At 49.4% G+C, this 24,163-nt stretch overlaps 1 protein-coding gene across 4 annotated transcripts; it reads left to right on the top strand.

Moving 5' to 3' along the window:
* The first annotated feature begins 661 nt into the window (after positions 1-661).
* Positions 662-23,804, top strand: ADAP2 (ArfGAP with dual PH domains 2). Of its 4 annotated transcripts, XM_063112351.1 has the most exons (12): positions 662-755; positions 1,641-1,771; position 2,329; positions 3,337-3,445; positions 6,332-6,411; positions 7,455-7,567; positions 13,088-13,234; positions 17,198-17,281; positions 20,138-20,200; positions 21,482-21,559; positions 22,247-22,475; positions 23,770-23,804. In XM_063112351.1, the coding sequence occupies exons 1-12, from the start codon at positions 662-664 to the stop codon at positions 23,802-23,804; spliced, it is 1,164 nt and encodes a 387-aa protein (XP_062968421.1). The 4 variants fall into 4 exon arrangements, with proteins under 4 accessions (XP_062968421.1, XP_062968423.1, XP_062968424.1 ...); XM_063112353.1 differs by lacking the exon at position 2,329 and having other exon boundaries at positions 3,354-3,445; positions 21,485-21,559; XM_063112354.1 differs by lacking the exon at position 2,329 and having other exon boundaries at positions 3,354-3,445; positions 22,247-22,397.
* Positions 23,805-24,163: the final 359 nt, after the last annotated feature.

The raw sequence follows: 24,163 nt of genomic DNA, 5'->3' as shown, positions 1-24,163 counted from the left end.
AGTGCTCAGGGCCAAAAGGGAGAGCCGGATCCCGCACGGTGTGCTGGTAGGAGCAGAGGCTGGAGACCGTCCCCAAGACTGGGTATCAAGGAGGGCTTCCTGAGGAGGTGGCATTTACATACAGCTATGGCTCTAAGTAGATGTAGGCTTCTACATCAGTAGAATGCTCCACAGAAGTTAGAGCCTGAGGGCTGGTGGGTCAGCTCAGTTGCTTAGAGTACAGCCTTATAACTCCAAAGTTATGGGTTTGGATCCCCTGACCGGCCAGCCACTAAGAAAAAAAGATTCCAAGGAACTCTAAAAAGCAGACGTATGTCCTTCTTCTTTTACAGAGGTGGAAACTGAGGCCCGGGGAGGTTGAATAGGTTGTCTGTATTCTCACAGCTTGCACGTGGCGGGCCAGGATTTGATCTCGGGCTAGTGTGACCGACTCCAAGTCCCGCGCTGCTGTCCCTCCCCGCCGATCGGCAGTCAGGGCCGGGCTGGGGCGGCCGAGGGAGGGGCGCAAAGCCCTGGAGGGGCGGGGTCGGCGGCCGCCGGGCGGGACTGAGGCGCCGCGGGCTGGGGCGGGCTCCACCTGCCGGGGCCAGCGCACGGGCCATGGATGGCGGCGGGCCGGGGGGCGGCCGGGCTGAGCCCCGTTGAGCCCGCCGGGCCGGCCATGGGCGACAGCGAGCGCAACAAGAAGCGGCTGCTGGAGCTGCTGCAGGCGGCGGGCACCGGCAACGCGCACTGCGCCGACTGCGGGGCGGCGGGTAAGGGCGCGGCGGCGCGCGCAGCCCGGGACCCCGAGCCGCACCCCGGCCCGCCGGGCTCCTCCCCTCCGGCCACACCGGCTCCCGGCCCCGGCCCCCGCTGGACCCAGACGTGACCCTTACGCCACCTGCGGACCCGGACCCCCGCCCAGCCAGACCGTGAACCTCCGACTCGGGTCCCCCGCCCCCGACAGTCCTCTCGGCATCCTACGCCCCGTCCCCCCGACGCCGAGCCCCGACTCCCCACTCTGGACCCGACGGTGATCTTCCGGCGTCCTTGCACCCCGACCAGACCCTGAGCCGTCCTGACCGTCCTGCTCGCCTGCCCCGCCAGACACCCTACCCCGCCGGACCCGGGTCCCCGGAGCCTTCCCTCCTGACCCAGGCACTTCCCACGCCCTCGGACACAGATACCCACACACCGAGGGACCCCAAACCTCGGGCCCGGGGCGCCTGACCGTCCTGTGTCCCCTGCCTCACCCCCGGACGCCCCCGAGGTCCTCCCCGGCTCCCCACCCCACAGCGCTTCGACCCCGCGGACACCGACGGGTCCTGACTCAGACCCCCCACTTGTTGCTCTCCAGACAAGCTGCCCTCCTGTCAGTTTCCCCTGAGCCCTGTCACTTCCACGTCGCGCCCGCCGCAGCCTCTCGCCCCATCCCCTGGACTCCCTCCACGGTGGGTGGGCTGACTAGAAGGTTCCATGCTGATAACTTAGTTCTCCCGAGGTGGGAGACCAAGAGAGAAGGGGTTCTTGGCGTGGGCAGGACTGGCCACCGCCTCCTGAATCCTGTCAGGCCCTGCCTGTGCCGTGGTCCCCAGCCCAGCCCTGGTTTCCTCGCCCTGCCGTTTGCTCAGCTCCCCTCCTGCCCTCCCGCCCTGCAGATCCCGACTGGGCTTCTTACAAGCTGGGGATCTTCATCTGTCTCAACTGCTCCGGAGTCCACCGCAACTTCCCGGACGTCAGCAGAGTTAAATCCGTGAGACTTGACTTCTGGGACGACAGTATTGTGGAGGTAGGAAGGCATGCACGGGGACTGCCATGGAACCGCAGAGCTGGGGTGGAGGCAGTGGGCGGGATGCTCCCATTCTACAGAGCAGGAAACTGAGGCCCAGAGAGGGCGATAACTAGAGAGAGGAGATACAGAATATTGGATGGCAGCCTAGACAGAGACCCTGAGTTCAGACCCTGGCTCCATCATTTGCTTACTTACAATCTGTGAGGCCCTGAGCTAGTTACTTAATCGTAGCTGTGGACCCTCAGTTTCCACATCTGTATTGTGGGGACACCACTACCCATTCACAGGACTGCTGTAAGGATTAAATGTCCAGGCACAAAGTAAGTAATCAATTAACAGTTGCTGTTATCATTAGAGAAAGTTCTGGACTGGGGGAAGGGAAATAACCTGATTCATGGTCTATGGTCTTCCTCCTTTCCCCCGAGCCAGGAAGAGGACCACTTTGTTCTCCTGACCTCTGGGGATGGAGGACACTCTCGGCCTGGATGGTAGTACCATTTTGACCAGAAAACCTTCAGCGAGCTGGCAGTTCTACATTGTGCTGGTTGGCTGAGGGTTTCAGGGACTATGTGGGGAAGCAAGTCAACATTTAATGAGTGTCAGCTCCTTGTCAGGTACTGTGCTAGACACCAGTGGGCTGGATGCTTTACTTATTCATTCAACACATAGTTACTGTAAACCTACTTTGCACTGGGTCCTGGGAGAGAACAGTGAACAAGATCAGGTCCCTGCCCATACAGAGCTTACATTCCAGTGGAGGAGACAGACGGAAAACCAGTAAAGCAGCACATAAACCTGAAGGTTTTTTATGTGTGCCTTACTTATAACTCCTTTATTATATTTTCTTCAGTTTTACACCTGAGATACCAAGAGTCAGGATTTGAACACTGCTGTGTTGGGATCCTGTGACATAGCCCAGCAGCCCCTGGGGAAGAGGAGAGTAGGGTTCATTCTGCCCAAGAGATGTGAATTTGAAACTTCGTGTTTCTTCCCGCTCCCAGCTGCACCCCAGATATGCCACTGCTGCCAGGGTCACTCTTGGCACATCAGCATCTGGGTCTCCTGGGTGCCAAAGGGCTCCACTGATCATCATATACTCTATGGGGCCAGCACCAACTTCTTCCACCCTCCAGCTACATCTGTCTCCTGCAGACTTTCTGAGATGCTGGGGGTCCCGTAGGAGTGGGAGAAAGAACATGAGTTTTGGAGGCAGACAGGTTCAAATCCCAGCTCTCTACTTACTAGCTGTGTTGCCTTGGGCAAGTCACCTAACCTCTCTGAACTTCAGCTTCCTCCTGTCTAAAATGAGGAGGGTTGAGAGGACTCAGTGAGCTAGTGTGTGAGAACTGTGAAGTGCTGTGCCTATATGAGGCATGGTTATTACTGCCTCTCTTGTTCCAGGCTGGGGCTTCCCAGCAGCATGGATGACCAAGCCTGGTGCGATGTCTCCTTCTCGGAGGCAGTTTCTTCTGACCCAGCCTAGGATTCTGTGGGACCAATGGCCTTCTGGGTAGAACACGGTTTCATTTCCTGTTTTTTTCAAGTTCTACTATTACTCCAAGTTGCTGTTGTCTTACAGTTTATGACCCACAATGGGAACCTCCGTGTGAAGGCCAAGTTTGAAGCCAGAGTCCCAGCTTTCTACTACATCCCCCAGGCCAACGACTGCATGTGAGTGGGTGATTCTTTAAGGGCTGGGTGAGGGGTTTTCCTGGTCCCACATCTCCCCACCTCTATCTGTCTCCAATGCCTTTGTCTGTGATGGTCTCTTCTATGGACCTGGTCAGCAGGTAAATCCAGGGAAGCATTTGGTACCATCATGGCACATAGGAGACCTGGTTTAAGCCTCTCTCTAACTCCATTGCTTGGGTGTGTCACTTCCCCTCTCTGGGCCTCAGTTTCCACAGTGGTGAAGTGGGGGATTTTCTCTATGATCTATCCTTCTGCCTCTAACATTCGTGTGCCTTTAGGTGGTGACTAACTTGATAAAGAGGAGAAATGCTGGTATGTTAGTAGAGCAAGTGTGTTTCAGCTACTTCCTATCAAGTGCTATATATTGGGCTGTCCCACCTAAGCTCACATTGGCTCCATATAACTTGCCTGGGCTGCGGATCCCTAAATAATAACCATAAAAATAATGGTAGCTACTAAGATTTATTGAACTTTACCTATGTACTAGGTCCTGTGCTAAATGCTTATGCGCATTCATTTGTTTAATTCTCTCAACAACCCTATGAGATGACTACTGTAACTGTCCCCATCAATAGAAAAACTTGAGGCTTACAAGAGGCAGAACTGGGTCTAGCCCACCTGACACCAGGGCATGGGAGACTGTCACATGGCATTGGGAGAATACAATATAACAGCAGAAGGATTCAGGTCCCCTGGAGGTCAGGGGTCAGTGTGACACTTGTACCTGGTGACTCTGGACCTCTGCAGGACTGACTGCCCAAACTTGAGACTCCTTCCTAGGGACTCAGCCTCCTCACTAGGGATGCTGGATAGTGCCTAGTGTAAATGGGGAGGAGGTGTCCTTCTAGCAGACACAAACTCATGGGGCATGCTGGCAAGCAGAGAGTGAACTGCATTTCAGCCTTCTGGCCTTGGCAGGGGGCTTTTGGGCAATGCACAAACTACACCCTGGTGGTCCTGCAATTTCTCAGTACTTAGACAACCCCAGGGCTACAATGCAGTGTGGAGTGGCAGGGGAAATACAGCTCTCTGCTGGGAAGACCTCAGTTTTGTTTCCCAACTCCAGCATTACTTAGCTGTGAGATGGTGGACAGGTTACCAAACCTCTGTGATTGTCAGCATCCTCATCTGTGAAATGAAGGCAAAGATGCCTGCATCATAGCATAGTTGTAGAGGTTAAATAAGATAATTTGGGTAAAACCTCTCATATGCCACCCAACCCACTAGTTTTAATCCATTTCTCAGTGTCAGCTTCAGAATGCTGCCTGGTCCCTGGCCTAAGTGAGGGATGTGCAGGGCTCCACTTGAGAGGGCCAGCCTCACCTTGCCTCCCTGCTGCACGCAGCCCTTTGCTCCCAGCACTTGGTGAGCACCTACTATGTGCTAGGCTTTCTGCCAGCACTGCACAGGCATTAATTGTCATGGCTCCAACAACACACCTGCATTTTAACCCCTCTAGCTGATACTAATGGCTGCCTCCTCCCAATTCCTCTAAACTCCCCACCTCCAGGACCAGGTTTGGTGGCCCTTGGTCCCCATTTTCTCCCAGTTCTGATCCTGTGGCCCAAGGTTTCCATCCCCAAGATGGGCACTGTGACTCTTTTCAGTGTCCTATGGGTGAGGGCTGTGCATTAGATAGGATCCTCGATTATAAGTGACAGAAACCCAATTTAGACTAGCTTAGGCAAAAGGAGATTTGATGGGTTCTGGGAATCAAACCACAGGAAGGACAGAGGTGGAGCCACTCTCAGGAAGGACCAAGCCAGGCATTCAAACATGATCAGGTCTCACATGCTCTCTCTGGTTCCTGTTCCTGCATCTTTCTCTCAGCCAGGCTTACTTCATGCAGATGGCAGCAAGGCCACTTCCAGGTGCCAGGTGACACCTTCCGAATGGCCCTGGAGAGAACTTCAATCAATCCCTCTTTCAGATTTGGTATCATTTTGGTCCACACAGCCCAGGGCTGCCCAGAGCTCTGAATGACCAGTTTGGGACAGATGCCCACCTCTAGGTCATTCCTGTGGCTGTGGGGTAAAGTCATATAAACCTTGGAACATTTACCTGGAAAAGGTGAGAGGGAACCAGATAGTTAAAATAAGTTCACTCTTGCTGCATGATTTTTCTGCAGAGGTCATGGTTACCAATATCTGATTAGGCTTATATTAAACACCTGCTATGTGCCAAGAATGGTCATAGGCCCTTTACATACATTTAGACCTCTCAACAACCCTAAGGGGTAGGTAGATATAATAATATTGGCATATTCCCCAAATTTAGAGGAGTAGGTAACTTGTTCTTGGTCACACAGTGGATAAATGGTAGAGTAAGATCAAGTCTCAGGTGGTCAGACCCCAAGACCACTGCTCTGTCCAGTGTAGCCTGACCAGATCCTGGGTAGGCCACAGGAAGAGACTCTTGGACTCTCCTAGCTTAAACTCATGAACATGCAGTGGGAGGGGACAGTGTAGATGGCCCAGGGAGCCGGCACCTGTCTCATTATCCTAGAGATCTGAGGCTTGGGTTGGAAAATCCCAGTGGTTCTCATATAGCCCAAGGAGTGGGGGGATGTTTTCCCCGAGGAGACATTTGGCAATGTTTGGAGACATTTTTTGGGTGTCACAACTGGGGAGGGGATGCTGCTGGCTCTCTAGTAGATAGAGGCTGGAGATGCTGCTAAGCATTCTACAAAGCATAGGACAGCCCCACAACAGAGAACGATTCAGCACCAAACATTAATGGTGATGAAGCTGAGAAAGCTGAGAGGCAGTTGCCGTGGTGTTCTCAGCTTCAGCCGCAGGGTCTTGGAAAGTTACTGTGGGAAGGGAACGCATCAGACACAACCAACCAAAGGTTCTCTCTTTTTAGGGTCTTAAAGGAACAATGGATTCGAGCTAAGTATGAGAGGCAGGAATTTATGGCTGATGGGAAACCCATTTCACCCTCAGGTAAGGTTATTTTCATTGTCTTTTGAGACCTATGTTCTATCAGCACCACGCTCTAACCAACTGAGCTAACAGGCAAGTTGAGACCTATGTTCTAATGAGCTCTGGAAAACAAAGTCCCTGAATATTAGGAGCAAAATCCATCCAAGAGACAACTACCCACCTCTCTCTGGCCACAGAGGGCAATGTGTGGGTTCCTCCATCTCTGAAACCGCAACACATCAGCTGGTGGCACTTTATGGTCTGAGCAGCAGAACGTTTGTCTCAGGTCCCTGAAGGGCTGCAAGCATATACAGACGCTTAGTATAAATTGCAGGAAGACTTCCACTGGGCAGACCGTTTAGAAGAAGGCACCCCTGCTCCTGGCTAATGTAGCTCCTGGTGCAGCTCAAAGCTTGGTGAGGAGCATGGGCTGGATCTCTACCTCCCTTTCTGCCATTGAACAGGGTTACAACCTCATCGGTGGCCCTGGGCCTGTGGCAGTTTTCACTTCGCTGCCCTGACTCCAAGCTGACACCAACCCAGAGAGCAAATTGTACAAAAACCACTCTTGGAAAACCAGAGGCAGCCAGTGCTCACCTGTCCTAGCTACCAGAAGCATAAATTATTCTTCAAAGCAGCAGGTGCTGAGAGATCACTCATTATTCCTCAAGTTTCGTTTGACTGATTTCAGCGTGTAGTTGGGCAGGACCGTAGATATTTAGGCCTCTTTCAGAATCAGTCCAGTTTCTCAGGACTTGGCCTTCTCAGGGGTTTGTTACTTCTCAGTATGTTTGTTTGTTTCTCTTATGAGAAAGCCTGATACCATGGAGAGCCAAGGAAGAAAGGTTTTGCACAGTGGGGAAACCCAAGTGAAGTGATAAGACATGACAAAATTGGCCGCAGACAGGACCCTTGTGTCCTGTGGCTGAAATAGCCAAGTTAGGTTGGAGATATTTAGGCAGCAGGTGAAGGGCTTGTTCCACCTCAAGACCCGACAAGGTTTGTGAGCTGCTGTGCATCTTAAGGTCGTGGGTATTCACTCTTTCTCATCCTTTGTGGTTAAGGTAACAAAGAAGGATTCCTGTGGAAGCGGGGAAAGGACAACGCACGGTTCCTGAGAAGGAGATTTGTCCTTCTGGCAAGAGAAGGACTCTTGAAGTACTACACTAAGGAAGAGGTAAGAGGCCCGACCAGCAAGTGGTTCTCTCCCTGAGCAGTGAGCTCTCACCCCACTAACGTCTGTGTTCTAATCAGTGGTGCCCTGTCTTATGGGTAGTCTCAGCCACGGAGAGTTGGGCACAACATTCCACCACCTTTCCTTGGTTATACACTCAGCCCAGTCCACTAAAAAACACACTCTCTGTTCACCTAGAAATGGCTTAAACTGGTCCATGTTTAAGCCTTTCATGACTACTTGATTTTACTTCACTTATTGATTCACTTAAGAAATGTTTATTGAGGGCCGATCCCGTGGCGCACTCGGGAGAGTGTGGTGCTGGGAGTGCAGCGGCCCTCCCGCCGCAGGTTCGGATCCTATATAGGGATGGCCGGTGTGCTCACTGGCTGAGCGTGGTGCGGAGGACACCAAGCCAAGGGTTGCAATCCCTTTACTGGTCACAAAAAAGACAAAAAAAAAAAAAAAAAAAAAAAGGAAGAAATGTTTATCGAGTACCTGCTATAAGGTAGACATGATTCTAGGCACTGGGGATACAGCAGTGAAGTAAACAAAGCTTCTGTATTCATGGTCCTGTCAGTCTAATGGAAGGAGACAGCCAGTAACTAAAATTTACATCAGTATATAATGTACAGGTGGTGATAAGTTCTATGAGGTAAAACAGAAGAGGCTGAGGGGTTAGAGAATAATGGGAGCGTGGCATGGGTGCTGCCCCAGCGTGGCCAGAGAAGGGCTCTCTGATGACACTTGAGCAGATACATGAATAAATGTGAAGACTGAATTATGTGGATATGTGGGGGAAGAGCAGAAGAGGCGGAGGGAACAGCAAGTGCAGATGACCTGAGCATGGTCGTGGCTAGCACATACATGCCAATTAGAAAAAGACAGCCCCTCTGAGAGGATGCAACCCTTGAGCCCAAGTCTAGGAAAGCAGAAGCCTGGATTGCAGTTATCACTCAGCCAGGGGCTTTTTGTACAGGGCACAAACTACTGTACCATAAGCCCTGGCCCTGAGCTAGCAGTGTGTTTGGTGGGTCTGTTGGGCATCCAGGAGGCCAAAGTGACTTGTGCAGAGTGAGTGAGGAACAGGATGGAGGGAGATGAAGTCACATAGGGAAGGACCTTGTAGGCTATAGTAAGACTTTGGATTTTTTTGGTAACAGCTTTACTAAGGCACGATTCACATACCATACAATTCACCCACTTAAAGTACATACTCAATGGCTTTTAGTGTATTCACCCAGTTGTGCAACTGTCACACAGTTTTAGAACTTTTTCACCACCCCAAGTTGAGGAATTGCCAGACTGTTTCCCAAAGTGGCCGCATCATTTTACATTCCCATCAGCAGTGTGCGAGGGTTCCCGTTTCTCCACACCCTCACCAACGCTTGTTATTATCTGTCTTTCTTATTAGAGACATCTTAGTGGGTACAGGGATCTGAACCCTTGACCTTGGTATTATAGCACTGCACTCTAACCAACCGAGCTAACCAGCCAGCCCTGCATTCCAGAATTTAGAGGACAGAAGCGTGAGATATTTCCAGCAAAGAGAATGTGAAGGAGTGGCCAATGAAGTAAGAGAAGGACAAGCAGTCAGCACTTTACTCATCTTAACCACTTCCTGTATGTAGAAATTATGATTTATTTGTCCTGTTGCTTTTCTACACAATCCACACCAGTGCTAGAAGTTCTGTCCAGTGTAGCCACAATCTGAGACCAAGTGAAAAATGTGGGGGATGAAGAGTATTAACCCTCCAAGCGAGAGTAGGGATTTTTTTCTTAGTCTTTAATGTAAAACACTGAAAATTGTTGCTTTTTTAACATTTTTGTTGAAATGGTACAAAAGGCAAGAAGAGAAAGTTCTGCTTCAGTTAGGAAGGGCTCCCAAACCCCAGCAGCTGCAGTGGCTTGGCCTCGAGGACAGGGTCTCATCCTAGGTTGGAAAAAGCTGATCTGTTTTTAAGTCTTAAGCCAGTTCAGTCTAGAATAGTCCAAAAATAGAATGGGTTCTCTGTGTTCTTTTTCATCTTTCCCAAAATGGAAATTTTTTATTAAAAAGGTAACTCATTCTTTTGTGGTAAAAATTTTGGGTAATACAAAAAAGTAAATAAAGTATAAAGAAAGTGAAACTGAGAAGATGTATCAACATAACAAAATATTAATACACAGAATAAATTTTTTTTAAAAATTACAAATCAATCAATAAGAAAAAGAAAATCCATTGGAAAAATAGGCAAAGGAAATAGACTAGAAAGTCACAGGAAAGGAACCAAAACGCGTGATAAATATAAGAAATCGTTAATCTCTTTGGCAGTCAGGGACATGCAAATTAAAACCACAATGATATATATTATTTACCCACCAGAATGGCTAAAATTAAAAAGGCTGACAACACCAAGTGTTGACAAGAATGTGGAACAACCAGAACTCTCATATGTTGCTTGTGGGACTGTACAACCCCTTTGGAAAACAATTTGGCAGTTTTTAATAAAGTTAAATACACATTTAACTATGTAACCCAGCCATTTCACTCCTAGGTATTTACTGAAGAGGAACAAAAGCATATATTCACAAAAAGTCCTGTACACGAATGTTCATAGGAGCTTTGTTTGTAATAGCCAAAACCTGGAAAGAACCCAAACATTCATCTACTACTGATGAACAAATAAACTGTAATATGTCCATAGAATAAAATATTACTCAGCAACATAAAGGGACAGACTAATAAATGCAACAACATAGATGAATCTCAAATACATTTTTTCTGAGCAAAATAAACCTTAAACAAGAGTACTATATGATTCCATTTATATGAAATTCTAGAACAGACTAACCTACTCTATACCAATAGAAGGCAGACAAGTGGTTGTCTGGGGTTGGCGTGGGGTAGGGATTGACTGCAAAGGGGCATGAGGGAACTCTTTTGGGCTGATAGTAATGTTTTATATGTTGATCATTATGGTGGTTATATGGGTATATACACTTGTCAGCAACAAACTGTACTCATAAAGGGAGTATAGTTTATTGTTTATAAATTATACCTCAATAAAGTTGATTAAATGAAAATTAACAATGAGATAACAATTTCATACACATCTTATTGGCAAAAATTTTTAAATCTGGCAGTGTCAACTATTGTTGAGAACCTGGGGAAATGGGCACTCTTCTATGTTATTGATGGAAGTAAATGTTGGTCTAATCACTGTGGAGCCATTAAGCAGAATAATTTGGCAGTTTCTAGTAAGTTGAAGAGGTACACAGCTGTGATCTAGCGATTCCATTCCTAAGAATATACTGTGACAATAGAAACTCTCACATATGTGTGACAGGGGCAGAAACTGACTGCAGCATTACTTATAATAGCAAAAAATCAGAAACAATAAATGGGTCAACAGGAAAATAGATTGATACTTTTGCTATAGTCATGTGCAAGAGCAAACTAGATTGGTGTATCTCAAAAGCAAGATAGAGAATGATCCACAGTGTGATACCATTTATGTAAATTAAAACCATGAAAACAATGCTATATATTGCTCATAGATATATGCATATGTGTATATGTGTGTAAAAGTATAAAAAGTGGACTAGAAGGATAAACATCAAACTCAAGACAGTGATTGCCCATGAGCATGAGGAGGAGAATGGGATGGGGGGAGTTTCAGTTAAAGGGACTGGCTTTATTAATAATGACTATTTCTTTTTTAAAAAGTTAGGAAGAATATTGGCAAAATTAGATGTAACTTTTTTGTATTTTTAGTATTGCTGGGCCGACCCCGTGGCTCACTTGGGAGAGTGCGGCGCTGGGAGCGCCGAGGCCGCAGGTTCGGATCCCATACAGGAGTGGCTGGTGCGCTCACTGGTTGAGCGTGGTGCAGGTGACACCAAGCCAAGAGTTACTATCCCTTACCGGCCACAAAAAAATAAAAATAAAAATAAAAAAAATAAGTATTGCTCCAAGTAAATTTTTTTTTTTTTTTTTTTTTTTTGTCTTTTTGTGACCGGTAAGGGGATCGCAACCCTTGGTGTGGTGTCGCCCGCACCGCGCTCAGCCAGTGAGCGCACCGGCCATTCCTATATAGGATCCGAACCCGCGGGGGCAGGAGCGCCACTGCGCTCCCAAGCACTGCACTCTCCCGAGTGCGCCACGGGGCCGGCCCTCAAAGTAAATTTTTAAAAAGGAAAGTTCCAGTAATCTTCCAAGAAATCATTGTTGACAGTGTCGGTGTAAATCTGTCTATACTTTTTATGTGTGTTCAAATATACATAAAATACACATTATGTATAATGTATGTATATTTGTTAAGTATGTGTGTATGTGTGTGTAATTTTCATATTAATAGGTTCCTGCTATACCTCCTGTTCTGGCACTTGGTATTCTCACTCGTGGATATCATGGGCATTTTATTTCATATTAGTAATATTGATCTAAATTATTCTTTAGGGCCGACCCCCGTGGCTCACTCAGGAGAGTGCGGCGCTGGGAGCGCAGCAGCGCTCCCGCCGCGGGTTCGGATCCTGTATAGGGATGGCCGGTTCGCTCACTGGCTGAGTGCGGTCAGAAAAAAGGACAAAAAAAAAAAAAAAAAAAAAAAATTATTCTTTAAAAAATTCTGTGTTATTTCATTCTGTGGACATACCATGATTTATTTAACTCACAATCATTAATGAACATTTAAATAGTTTCCTATTGTATTTTCTGTTATAAACAACACCACAATAAACATCTTTTGACATACATACTTGCATAGTAATGCAGTTACTTCCTTGGGATAGATTCTTAGATACAAAATTGTATGTCAAAGCAAAACACTCAATATTTTAATAGGTATGACCACATTTCCCTCTAGAGAAGACTGTCCACTAGAACTTTCTTCTGTGATGGAAGTGTTCTATGTCTGCCCTGTCCAGTACCATAGCCACTAGCCACAGGTGGCTACTGAGCACTTGCAATGGGGCTAAGTGCAACTAAGGAACAAAATTTTAAATTTTATTTAATTTTATTTTAAACAGCCACATCTGGTTAATGGCTACTACAGGTCTGGAGTTCTGACATCATTTTGCTCTCCTGTCCCCTACAAAGCAAAGTGCTTCTTTCCATTCCTTCTGCACGTCAGCTAGTGCTCCAACCGGGATTCAGAACCCTTGAGGACAGGGAGTAGAGTGGCAAAGGGAGTGCTCTGAGCCCCCCCACACCTGCTTATATCTGTTTTCTTTCTTTGGTTTCTGAGGATGGTTTGCTTCAGAAGAAGTTCTATGGCTAAAGGGTTTGAAGAGTCCTAAGTTAAGGACTTTTTCCAGACCCCCTTCCAGCTCAGAGAGGCCAGTCTGATCAGGCAGGGGTCATGGGATGATCTCCTGTGTACAGGAGTTCAGTCATCTGTGCACTTTGATATTAGGGCAAGAACATTTAAAACACATACAAAGTTACAAATTGGTTTTTGTTTGCATTAAGGCCTCTGTGAAGGTTGACCAGAAGTCACCCTGCTGACTGTCAGCATCTTGAATATCCTCTTTTTCTTTCAGGGTAAAGGCCCCAAAGCTGTCATCAGCATCAAGGACTTGAATGCCACCTTCCAGACAGAGAAGATAGGCCACCCCCATGGGCTGCAGATCACCTACAGGAGAGAGGGCCACACCAGGAACCTGTTTGTATATCACGAAAGTGGGAAGGTGAGATGAGTGGGTTTGCCACCCAGCCTCTGGCTCGGCACCCCAGGACCCAGCAGGCCCAGCTCACCCCCTCCCTTGCTCATGTGGTGGTGTGCTCAGCTGACTCTTGAGATTTGCTGCTGCTATTTTCCTTAATCTGTAGTCACTTCTCAGTCTGAGACAGAGGTATGAGGAAGGTAGAGTGAGATCGGGGAGAGGAACCCGGCAGGTATCATGGGTATATCTGGACAGTGCACAGCCACCAATGGGAGTCCAGTAGCAGAAGCAACTATGCCCAGGGATGGCAAATCCAGGTAGGGCCAGAGGATATGGATATGGGAGGAGGAATGGCTAGAAGATCAGGCTAGGGCCTTACTTCTCAACGTGTGATTCTGTACTAAAAGCATTGGCATCACCTGGAAGCTTGTTAGAAATGTAGTCTCAGACCCACTCCGGATCTACTGAATTAAAAACTGCATTTTAACACTATCGCTGGGTAATCTCTATGCTCATTCAAGTTTGAGAAGCAATGCTTAATGGGCCAGGAAGTCAGCCCGGTCAGAGAAAAGCATGCCAGCAGTACAGGTCCAAGAGAATAAGCTGGGTCAGATCCTGAGCATGGTCACATGACTGGGAAGGGGCTGCTAAATGGGGGTGGCATGAAGGTGGGGGTTATTTCCGAGCATCTAGTGACTCTGCTGGACAGTTCTTGGTGATTGCTAGGCATCATTTCTTAATCCTCAAAACAACCTCAGAAGTGTTTTAGTCCTACATTACTGAGACATGGACATGCTACATGAGTAACTCAGGGTCACATGGCCAATGGTTCCTGAGCTCTGCACCCATTTTACCACCCCATCTGTTTCTGCTGGAGGACAACCCTTCGCAGCAGGAGCCAGGAACCAGATGCAGTGACTAGATCTTCCCAAGGGGCCCTGCCACTGGGGCAGTGACCATGGATCGTCCTCCCAGTAGGCTTCATGCTTTCTCCATAGTCTGGGCAGAGTCCTGGTGGTGTGGTCTGACAGCAGAGGTTTGGAGTCAGAAGCTGAAGCTTAGTTCTGCTGTGCTTCGCTGTGTTACTAGACAAGTCCCTTCCCACCTGAGTCTGTTTGCTAGTTTGTGGATTATAATGCCCACCTCTCCAGAGGGGTTTTTAGGGTTGAGTGACCATGAACCACGAATGTGAAAGTATTTCGTAACCATGTATGCATTGCAAACACTGGTCGCTGCAGTCGTTATTTGCTCGCTGTTGTAGCAGACATAAAGGGCAAAGTCTCGTGGCGAATTTTTCACCTGTGTCATTTACTTATTTATGAATTCACTCTCTCAACAAATTCTTATTGAGCCCCTACAATGAGCAAAGCACTGTGCTAGGTTCTAGGGAGTGTGGTAGTGAGTGTGGCAGAGCCTTGGCCCTCGAGGACCTCACAGTCTAGGGAGGGAGAGAGACAGGAAACAGGCTCTGATGATGCTGTATGGTGGGTGATGGTCATGCTGGGGAAGCATGGAAGACATGTAAGAGGAAGGAGTTTCTGTTTAAAAATTGTGTGAGGCTGGCCGGTTAGCTTAGTTGGTTAGAGTCAGTCTTATAACACCAAGGTCAAGGGTTCAGATCCCCTCACCGGCCAGCTGCCAAAACAAAAACAAAAACAAAAAAAAACTTTATGTGAATACACTAAAAAGGAGCACACTCGAACTGGTTTAAAGGGGCATGAATGGGAAAAATACAGATGTATTTATTTCAAGGGCAAAAATATGACTGGGCCTCCTGAGAGATTAGAATCAGAAGCTGAGTGTGAGTGTGTGTGTGTGTGTGTGTGTGTGTGTGTGTAAGAGAGAGAGAGGTAGAAAGAGAGAGAAGGAGAAAGAGGAAGAGACAGAGACACAGAAGGAGAAGTGGAGAGAGAGGGAGAGACAGACAGGGAGAGAGAAAGCACACACCCTCCTTCTAACAGGTACAAGTTATTCTATAACACCACGGGTGGAAGGAATACTGCACTTCTTTGTTTTTCTAAATTCAAGGACCCCATTCCCAAGATTAGCAAGAAATCTAATATAAGTCATCTTTCTTGGCTCCCTCCCTTGATTTTACCAGAATTTTGGGACTTGTGCAGCCTGGCAGACATGAGGGATCCCTGGTTCTTAGTCCATGGTGGGCTCTCTGCTGTTGTCCCATGTCCAGACTGGTTGGACATGGGTGGCCACCCCTCCATGCCAATCCCTGCCACGAGGACTTTTGCTGAGGTGTCTGAGGTTGCTGACACTTATGACACCTGACTCCCTCCCATTTGCCCAGTTGTGAAGCACCTGCCAACCTGGGTCTGGCCATTCTTCTTTTACCCTTGGGGCCCCAGCCTCTCCACTGGATGGGCATAAATGTGGGCTGTCAATTTCTGCCTGCAGGAGCCAGGTGAGTAAGTTAAAAGGGAAATGGATAGGTATAAGGGGTGGTGGGGGCTATGGCAAACAGAAAACCTGCATAGAGGAGTGTTACAAACAAAACTTCAGGAGCCAAGCAAACATGTACACAGGTTGGTCAAAGGGTCACCAGTTTGTGACTGGAGAGACCTTCCACACTTGATCTTAGCCAAAAGGCCGAGAAGCGATGGAGAGACCTTCCAAAGTGAAGGCCTGAGTGTGTTTTTTCTGGGCTGGCTCCATTCCCTTCATGCCTGAGACCCAAGAAGGTTCTTAGCAAACTCCAGGACAAGCAAGCTCAGAGCTCTGCAATACTAGGGCTGTGTGCTTGACCTATGAGAAAGGGAAGTTGTTTCATTTCTTTGACAGCATATTCAAATAACTTTCTCAATCATCATATGATATCAGATTCCAGCACTGCAGCTATTTGAATAAGTCTTTCATCCTCCCAATTCCAAATTCCTGGGAGAAAGCATCTGATAAGCCCAGTTCAGCCTCTGTGTTGGTCCAGCCCTGGTCCAGTTGCAGTGGCCAAGGAGGGGCAGGATCACAGTAGCACCTGGGGCTGCAATCAGGGGTGGGTGAGGATGGGTGGAGCTGTTCTCATAGAAGCAAGGCCTGGGCTGAGCAAGCACCCAAAAATCCATCTATTGCAACACCTAAGCTAACCTGCAGGATGAGTAGAATGTCCTAGGTAAAAGGTGTGTATGAGAGGGAGGTGCGTGAGGCAGAGTGTCCCAAGAGGAGGGAAGAGCATGTTTAGGGAGATTGCAGATAGTTTTGCATAGAAGGAACTCAGAGGGCAAAATGAGCCATACTGAAGAACTTGGACTTTTTCTCTGAGGGTGATAGAGAGGCCAGACTGAAGTAGATGTATAATTAGAAAATCACTCTGCTGTGGGAGGAACAATTGGAGACCAGCTAGATACGTGGCTGTGCAGGTGAGAGATGACGGTGGCCCACTTGCTGAAGGATGCATTCTCCCAGAGTGCCCACAGCTTTGGCCTAAGTTGTGCTTGAGGTCGTGAGCATCACCATTAGAGGAGCATCCACAGGTGCACCTGCCCCCCAACCAAAAGCCAATCTTTAACAGCTGAGAACAATGATTTCCTAGTGCCTTGCTCCTCAAAGTGTGTCTCACTGACCAGCAGTATCTATAACCTAAAAGCTTGTCAGGAATGTAGGGTCTCAGGTCCCACCCCAATCCTACTGAATCTGAATCTGAATTTTAACAACCTCCCCAGGTGATTCATGCACACATAAGAAAGTGAAAAGCACTGTCCTAGGTTGTTGCAGTTCACTTTGAACCTTTCCTGTGGCTCTGGGGTTCTCCCTATCAGTGGCTTCCCCCTTGCTCAGGTCAGCCCCAGGGTGCTCACATAGTCCTCCCTGGTGCCTGTGATCAGCCCATGCACCCTGAGTGGAGCTGTGGGGTGTGTGCATGTGCTGAATGGATGCACCCCAAACCTGATCACCCAGCTAGCCTCCTGCCACCAGACTCAGCCTCCCGCCCCCACCCCATCTCACCAGCTATCTGTGTGTCCTTTGCATTTTTCTCGGCAGGAGATAGTGGACTGGTTCAATGCCCTCCGCTCAGCACGGCTGCGATACCTAAAAATGGCCTTTCCTGAGCTTCCAGAGTCTGAGGTGAGCTAAATGTGGACCCCAACTTCTGAGTTTCCTCTCTGCCACCTCCTTCTCTACTTGTCTGCTGACTCAAAAGACAATCAGAGGCCAGACTAGGTTTGCTTGCAGGCAAGGCCTTGAGACTTGAGGGTTGGGCACCTCAGAGGGAAGGCAAAGGCTTTCTCCTGGGGAAGGGGAGGGGGCGGGGGATTGCAGCCACGCATATAGCAAGACGGCCTCTTTTGCAGGTCAGTTTCTCCCTTTCAGGATGCATGGCCACTATCCACAGTGTCAAGGGGCTCAGCACTTGGGTATCTCTTTTCAACCCCCTCTCCCACTAAAATGTACAATTTATCCCTAACAAACTGCTTGCAAAGTGCTTTTGAGCCCATTTATCTTGTAATCCCTTTTATCCAGTAATCCCTTATAGCAGGCAGTTAGGGGTGATTATTCCCATTTTACTGATGAGAAACTGAGTCACAGGAAGGTCAAGTGAATAACCAAAGTTGCTCTTCCCAGTCTAACATCCCCTCTTTGCCCTGTGGTATTCTGGTCTCAGGAAGGCCCTGGAATCCTCCCCATGACAGTTGTAATAGGAGCTAGTCTGCTTTCCATGGTCAAGGTAATGGTGACCTGAGAACTTCATTTTGATTTTCTCCAGACGTCTGAGGCCTCCATCAACCTCCCAGGCTTGGCTGGGGAAGCCAGCATGGTGTGGGGCAGAGGATGCTGCCTTGAACAGGAGGCCTGGGCTCACATGGATGCTGTGTGACGCCTGCAGGTCACAGCAACTCTCTGAGCATTTGTTCCCATATTGTTAAGATGACAGTTGGTCCAAGTTATCTGCAGGGTCCCTTCCAGCTCCGAGGTGCTATGGCCTGGTCCCTGTTGTAGGCTCCCCTCTAAGAGGATTTTGTAAGTGATGAAGATGGACAGACCATGTCAGTCTTTGGCCTTTCTTATTCCCAACTCTTAGACCCTTCTTGAAAGCCTGAATGCTCCTTAATTCCAAGGTTTGCAGGGAGCTAGGTGTGTGGAATGGGGCCCGCTCAAGACCCAGAGATGCACTGAGACGACAGCTCTCAGGGAGCAGTTCCAGCAAGGCTGGGCCAGGGACTGAGGTCATTTGCTGAGACAACACCCAGAACTGGTTAATGCTTGCTCCCATGGGTGGTTGACTGCCCACTGCTGGCTGGAGATGGGGGAAGACAACATGCAGACGTTCAGCCTTATTAAATCTGGGCCAGCTTCCCATCTTTGCTGACCTGTGTGGAGGATATTGGTCTTTGGCCAACGTCCTCAATGTTTCCTCATCCACTATCATCACCCCTATACACTCCCCATACCCCCAGTCTCTTCCCAGTCTGCTTCCCTCCTGTCTTTCCTCCCACCCCATGTCACTGCATGGAGTGAGGTTCTGGGCAACCACCCAGGCCTGACTCACTCACTCAAGCTGAAGTATCCAGATGCCAGAAACCCACGCAGTCCCAGGGGGGCTGTGGTCCTGCAAAAAGAAATGCTCATGGACTCTGAAGTCAAAGAACCTGATGTATTACCTAGAGCAGGTCACCTGACCTCTCCAAGCCTCCATGTATTTACTCATCTGTCACTAAGGGGACAATACCTACCTTCTAGGGCCATTGTGAGGATCAGGTGAGCCAGGGCATCTGCAGTACTGTCAGCAGTGCTCCAGCCATGTGATTTTCCTTCTTCTTCCAGTTGTTTCCCTAGGCCTAGACTAGCCCTGCACTGGTTTAAGTTTAGAACATTGAGCAGTGAGGGACTCCGTCTATTTTTCTTCAAATGGAGGAATTAAAGCCGAACAAACAGATTTTAGGGAAACGGGAGTGGTGTCATTTATATTTTATTTTTAGCTCACAACTGCCCCTTCCAGATTTCCCATTGCTATCCCCAGACCTCACTTCCTTTCTGCCCCTCTCTGGAGCTCTGGAAACCTCCTCTGCTCTTGGAAGCCTAGATGGTCGTTTGAAGCTCTAGACTTGCCAGGTTGACTCCGGGGGTATAGGAGGCCAGTGTCAATCCCTGGAAGCTTCTCTGAGCATAGGATGGAAGGCTGGAAGGGATCCTGAGATCACATGACCTAGTCTCCTTCTTACACAGGGGGAAACAGGCCAGAGAGACGTAAGGTCTTACCAAGGTAACACAGCTGGTTGAGGTCAGATATGGAGCTAGAACGCCGCAGGTCTCCAGCTCCTAGTCCAGAGCTGTCTCCTCCTGCCTATGGTGCTATCATCTCCTCGTGGCCCTGTGTCAGAATCCATACCAATGACCAAGTCTCAGCCTGGGGTGTGAATGGGGGGCTCTGGCATGTTTATACTTTAACATCATAGTATAGTGGCAGGAGTACGATCTAGTGCCCCTCAGCCCTAGGTATGAATCTCAGCTCTTCATGCTGCCAGTTATACGACTTTGGGATAATCCCCCCAAACACTTCTTTGTTGCCTGGTTTCTTCAGATGTGCAATGAAGCTGGTAATACCCACCTTGCAGGGTGGGTGGGAATTGCACGCAGAACCTGGCATACCGTAGACCCTTGGAACGTGCTCCGTGAAACCAAGAGGGTCTCCTCAGAGCCTTGCCTGTGTCCATACCCTGAGATTACTGCAGGAGTCCTTAAACCAAGTCCTTAAACCAAGACTCAGCCATGCCAGTAAGCTCTGCCAACATCTGGGGTGCTGTTGACCAGCTTTGTTGAAATATTAATATACATCCATTCCATGCTCCAAATATAGCCCGTGAACCATGAGCACACATCCTTCCCCATTCCAAACTTCCCCTTTTTGGGGGAACATAGCTCAGTGGGCAACCTTGAGCCCCTGGAGGTGAGTAGGGTCAGTGTCTGTCTCTCTTCCCCCAGCTCCTGCCCCTCCTCACCAGGAACTACCTCAAACAAGGATTCATGGAGAAGACCGGTCCTAAGGTACATTCTGCCACTCCTTGGGGGACTTACATGGCCCTGTTGGCAGTAGGGCAGAATTGGGGAGGTGGAGAAGTAGGTAAAGGGGAAGGGAAGAGGGAGGGAAGGGAAGTTAACCAATGCACATGGGTTCCTGGATGGAAGGGCAGGCGGAGGCTAGGAGTTAGCTGGTGCGTGACCACACTGGTGTGTGACCCAGCTGCTGCAGGCACTTCTCCCTGTCGTGGGCACACCCCTCTTCATCATCATCACCATCAGCTTCTTTTCATAAAGTGGCCCTACCCCTGGGAAAGCATAGCTGAAAAGGGACTCCCTGGGGAGACAGCTTTTGGGCTTTTCAGGACCCTGTGTGCCTGCCAGGACTGTCCAAAGGAGACAGGGGCTGGTGACTGGCCTAAGAAAACATTCATGTGCCCCGGGCTTGGGTGCCAGTGGGCCATGTGCATGCCCCTCCCCCAGCACCCGCTTCGCCCTCTAACTCAGCCCGGCCCCCTTTGCTGAACATGCCCCCTTCTCCAGGGGCTGCTCAGTCCCACTGTCTAGGAAGGTGGGGAAGGCCCAGCTGCTTAGTGCCTCCCAGGGAGGGTCTAGATGGTGCAGCCTGCATGCTGGGTGGGGCGAGGCTCAAAGCAGGAGTCTGGCTGGAGGGGTTCCAGTGGTTGTGAGGGGAGGGAGGAAGAAGGGAGGAGGGGTGAAGCTGAGGACGTTCACTAAAACTTCTCCAGAGGTGGCACATTCTAATGCTGTTTTTTAAAAAAGATTAATATGTTTATAGGATGGATGTTGGAGGCCAGCAAAAGGTGTTAAGGAAACAGTTTGAGAGAAAGTCTCAGGCAGGTTGAAAAAGTAGTTAAAGGGTCGTTTCAGGTTTTCTTCCTGCACCAGCCCGGATTCAGCCCCTTCCATGCCTCTTGCCCTGGGACTTTCTCTGCCTTGACGTGGGCACTTCTGGCCTTGCTGAGCAGCAGCCACTTCTGATTCTCCAACTTCCTTCTTTGGAGACTTCTTTGTTCACAGCCTGAGAAAGAGGGAAGATCCTCTTCCAACCCAAGGCAGCACCTGGAGGCTGCAGGGTGATGCTGGCAGGGGAGATGGGGGGCTGGGGAAGGGGGTGGGCAGAGCCTTCTGAGCCAGAGAGCCCCTGCCAGGCCCCGGGGAGAGGCGCCAGCTTGGGGGTCTGACTACGGAGTTGAGCTGGAGAACCATCAGGACTGGCCAGCTCCCTTGACTTGGCCTGGGCTGGCCCCTGACCTCTATCCTCAGGAAATGCTCCCTCTTTTGCAGCAGAGAGAACCTTTCAAGAAAAGGTGGTTCGCCCTGGACCCTCAGGAGCGGAGGCTGCTCTATTATAAGAAACCGCTGGTAAGAGCCACTCCTGGTCCCTCCCCAGGGCTGCCCCAGACAGAGGTGGGTCAGTGCTTGCTGGGAACTGTGGGGAAGCTACAGATAACCGTGTCTCCTGGACTCCCAGGGCTGGAGAACCTGGAGAGGAAAACCTCCACCCCTTGCTTCTCTGTAGGGCATCTCAAATACCAAGGCTTTTCTCTTCCCTCGCCTTCAGGAAGTCCATTATGAGCATCTCAAAGCTACCAATTGTAGTTAAATAAGGCGTATATCCTTCAAGGCTCACTTCTAAGTAGGAGGCTGTGAAACGGAGTGGTTAGGAGTGTGGGCACTGGAACCTGGCTGTCTGGGCTTTGGTCTCAGCCCTGCCACTAGTAGTGGTGTGCCCTGGGCCAAGTACTTAGCTCTCTGTGCCTCTGTTTCCTCCTTCCTCAGAGGTTGCCATGATGATTATAAGAGTGACACTTAAATTCCTGGTGCTTAGTAAGCGGTCTATAAATGTTAAGTATTTTTTTAACAAATGATGTGTGTGGTTTATTTTAGGGTTTTAGTCTTTCAGATTCTGGGTTCCACCTAGCAGAAATCCTGGCAGGGACACTCACACCCCTTTACCAAAATAGAGCTGGAAGGCCATCAGGGGGGCTGCAGGGGCCCTCTGCCCCAGGGGCCGCCTCTGATGACCATGTGCGTGCCCTCTATTTTCAGGATGCTTTTGAGCAGGGCCAGGTTTTACTTGGGAGCAAGGAGCAAGGGTATGCAGTATATGAAGACCTGCCCAAGGGCACCCGAGGGAACTGCTGGAAAGCTGGCCTCACCATCGTCACCCCGGAGCGGAGATTTGTCCTCACCTGCCCCAGCGAAAAGGAGCGGCGGGAATGGCTGGAGAGCTTGCAGGATGTCCTGTCCTGCCCCTTGACACCCCTCAGCCTCCTCGGTGAGAAGCAGGGACTGGGGGTTTTCTTTTGGCCAAAGGCAGAGGGCAGAAAGTGGCTTTTTCACTTGCATTCAACTGTGATGCCAAAAAAGAGCCCTGACTAACCTCTTTCTATTGTCTTCTCTTCCTGCCAAAGAAAAGCAGACAGTGCACATTATTGCTAGAAAGTCCCCTCTGTCCATCCTAAGTTCTTCTAACAGAGTCCTCTCCATGAGCTTCTGGAGGAGTCTGGCCCTGGCGGAACCTTCAGTGCTGTCTCTCCCCACTGTCTCTAGGGACTGAGCAGCCTCTCCATCCACCCACCCCCACTCCTTGCCCGCATCCCTTTTTTTGTGAGAAAACCCTGGCCTGTTGGGATATGCTAAAATATGCTAAGGTCACACCTGCTGGGCAGCTCCTGGGATTTTGGATTCCTCACCACTCCAGAGGGAAGGCTGTTTCTAGTGCCTTTGCTTCTGCTGGGCCACGTGTCTGCCTCTCTCCTGCTCCTCCTCTTCCCCCCCAGCTGTGTCACAATAGGCTTCCCTGTCTGCTGACAACCCGGTTTTTCACATGCTACAGCAGGAAACTTCTGGTCCAGGATCAGGCTCTGGTACGTAGAGGAGAAGTTCTGTGTTTGGAAAAGCACAGACTGAGCAAGTGACCCCACACTACCCCTTGAGGAAAACCCCTGTGCCCTTTGAGTCTGACCAGTATAAACACAAACTCTCAGGGCTGGCAGGTTAGCTCCATTGATTAGAGCACGGTGTTACAACATCAAGGTCAAGGGCCAGGGCTGGCCCGTGGCTCACTCAGTAGAGTGCGGTGCTGATAACACCAAGGCCACGGGTTCGGATCCTATATAGGGATGGCCGGTTTGCTCACTGGCTGAGCGTGGTGCTGACAACACCAAGCCAAGGGTTGAGATCCCCTTACCGGTCATCTTTTTAAAAAAAAAAAAAAAAAAAAAAAAGTCAAGGGCCAGCTGCCAAAAAAAAGAAAAAACGATCCAAAGATCCACAAACTCTTTCCTGTCCCAAGTTTCAAAGCCAAAGAGCCTCAGAAATGGACTTAAGAATTGTTGTGAAGCTTATCAGCTGGTGCTTTTTTTCTCTGTGGGCAAATGTGTCTGAGTCTTGTTTTCTCTCTCTGTGTTTGTCTTTCAGCTGCTCTTTCCTCTGGTCTGTTTCTCACTCTTCCATTGCTTTTATTCTGGCTCCCTCTGTCACATGTGTCTTTCCCTTTGCTGTCCCTTCCCTCCAATAGGACTGCATTGGTGTGGCCACCTCCCTCAGCCCTCTTGTTTCTCTTGCAGCTGCATCAACAGAGAGTGGCCACAGCAGCAGGTGACCCATTGGCTGAGGAACTGCCTGGCCACTGAACACCCAGAGCTCCTGGTGGAAAAGGGAGGTTCTCACTTCAGCTCCGGTTGCAGGCATTAGTGCTCTGCAGCCAGCAGCCATCCCTGGCAGTGAACTCTTCCAGGACTGAAGCTGTAGCTTTATCTTCCAGCTCCCTGGGCCATCCCCACTGCCCAGCCCCAGGGATCTGGGGAACTGGAGCATCCACGAACACATCTGCTCCCTCTCCTCCTAATATACTCAGGCCCGAAATGTTCTTAAGGCCCAGAACTTTCTCATATCTGAAATGAGGCATTGCAATAAAAAGGCACCCACAGCATCATGCAAGTGGCATCTTGCCACACACGC

Source organism: Cynocephalus volans, chromosome 10 (assembly GCF_027409185.1).
Source record: "Cynocephalus volans isolate mCynVol1 chromosome 10, mCynVol1.pri, whole genome shotgun sequence".
NCBI lineage: Eukaryota > Metazoa > Chordata > Mammalia > Dermoptera > Cynocephalidae > Cynocephalus > Cynocephalus volans.
The sequence above is the reverse complement of the archived record's forward strand: the minus strand, read 5'-3'. Positions and strand labels throughout refer to the sequence as shown.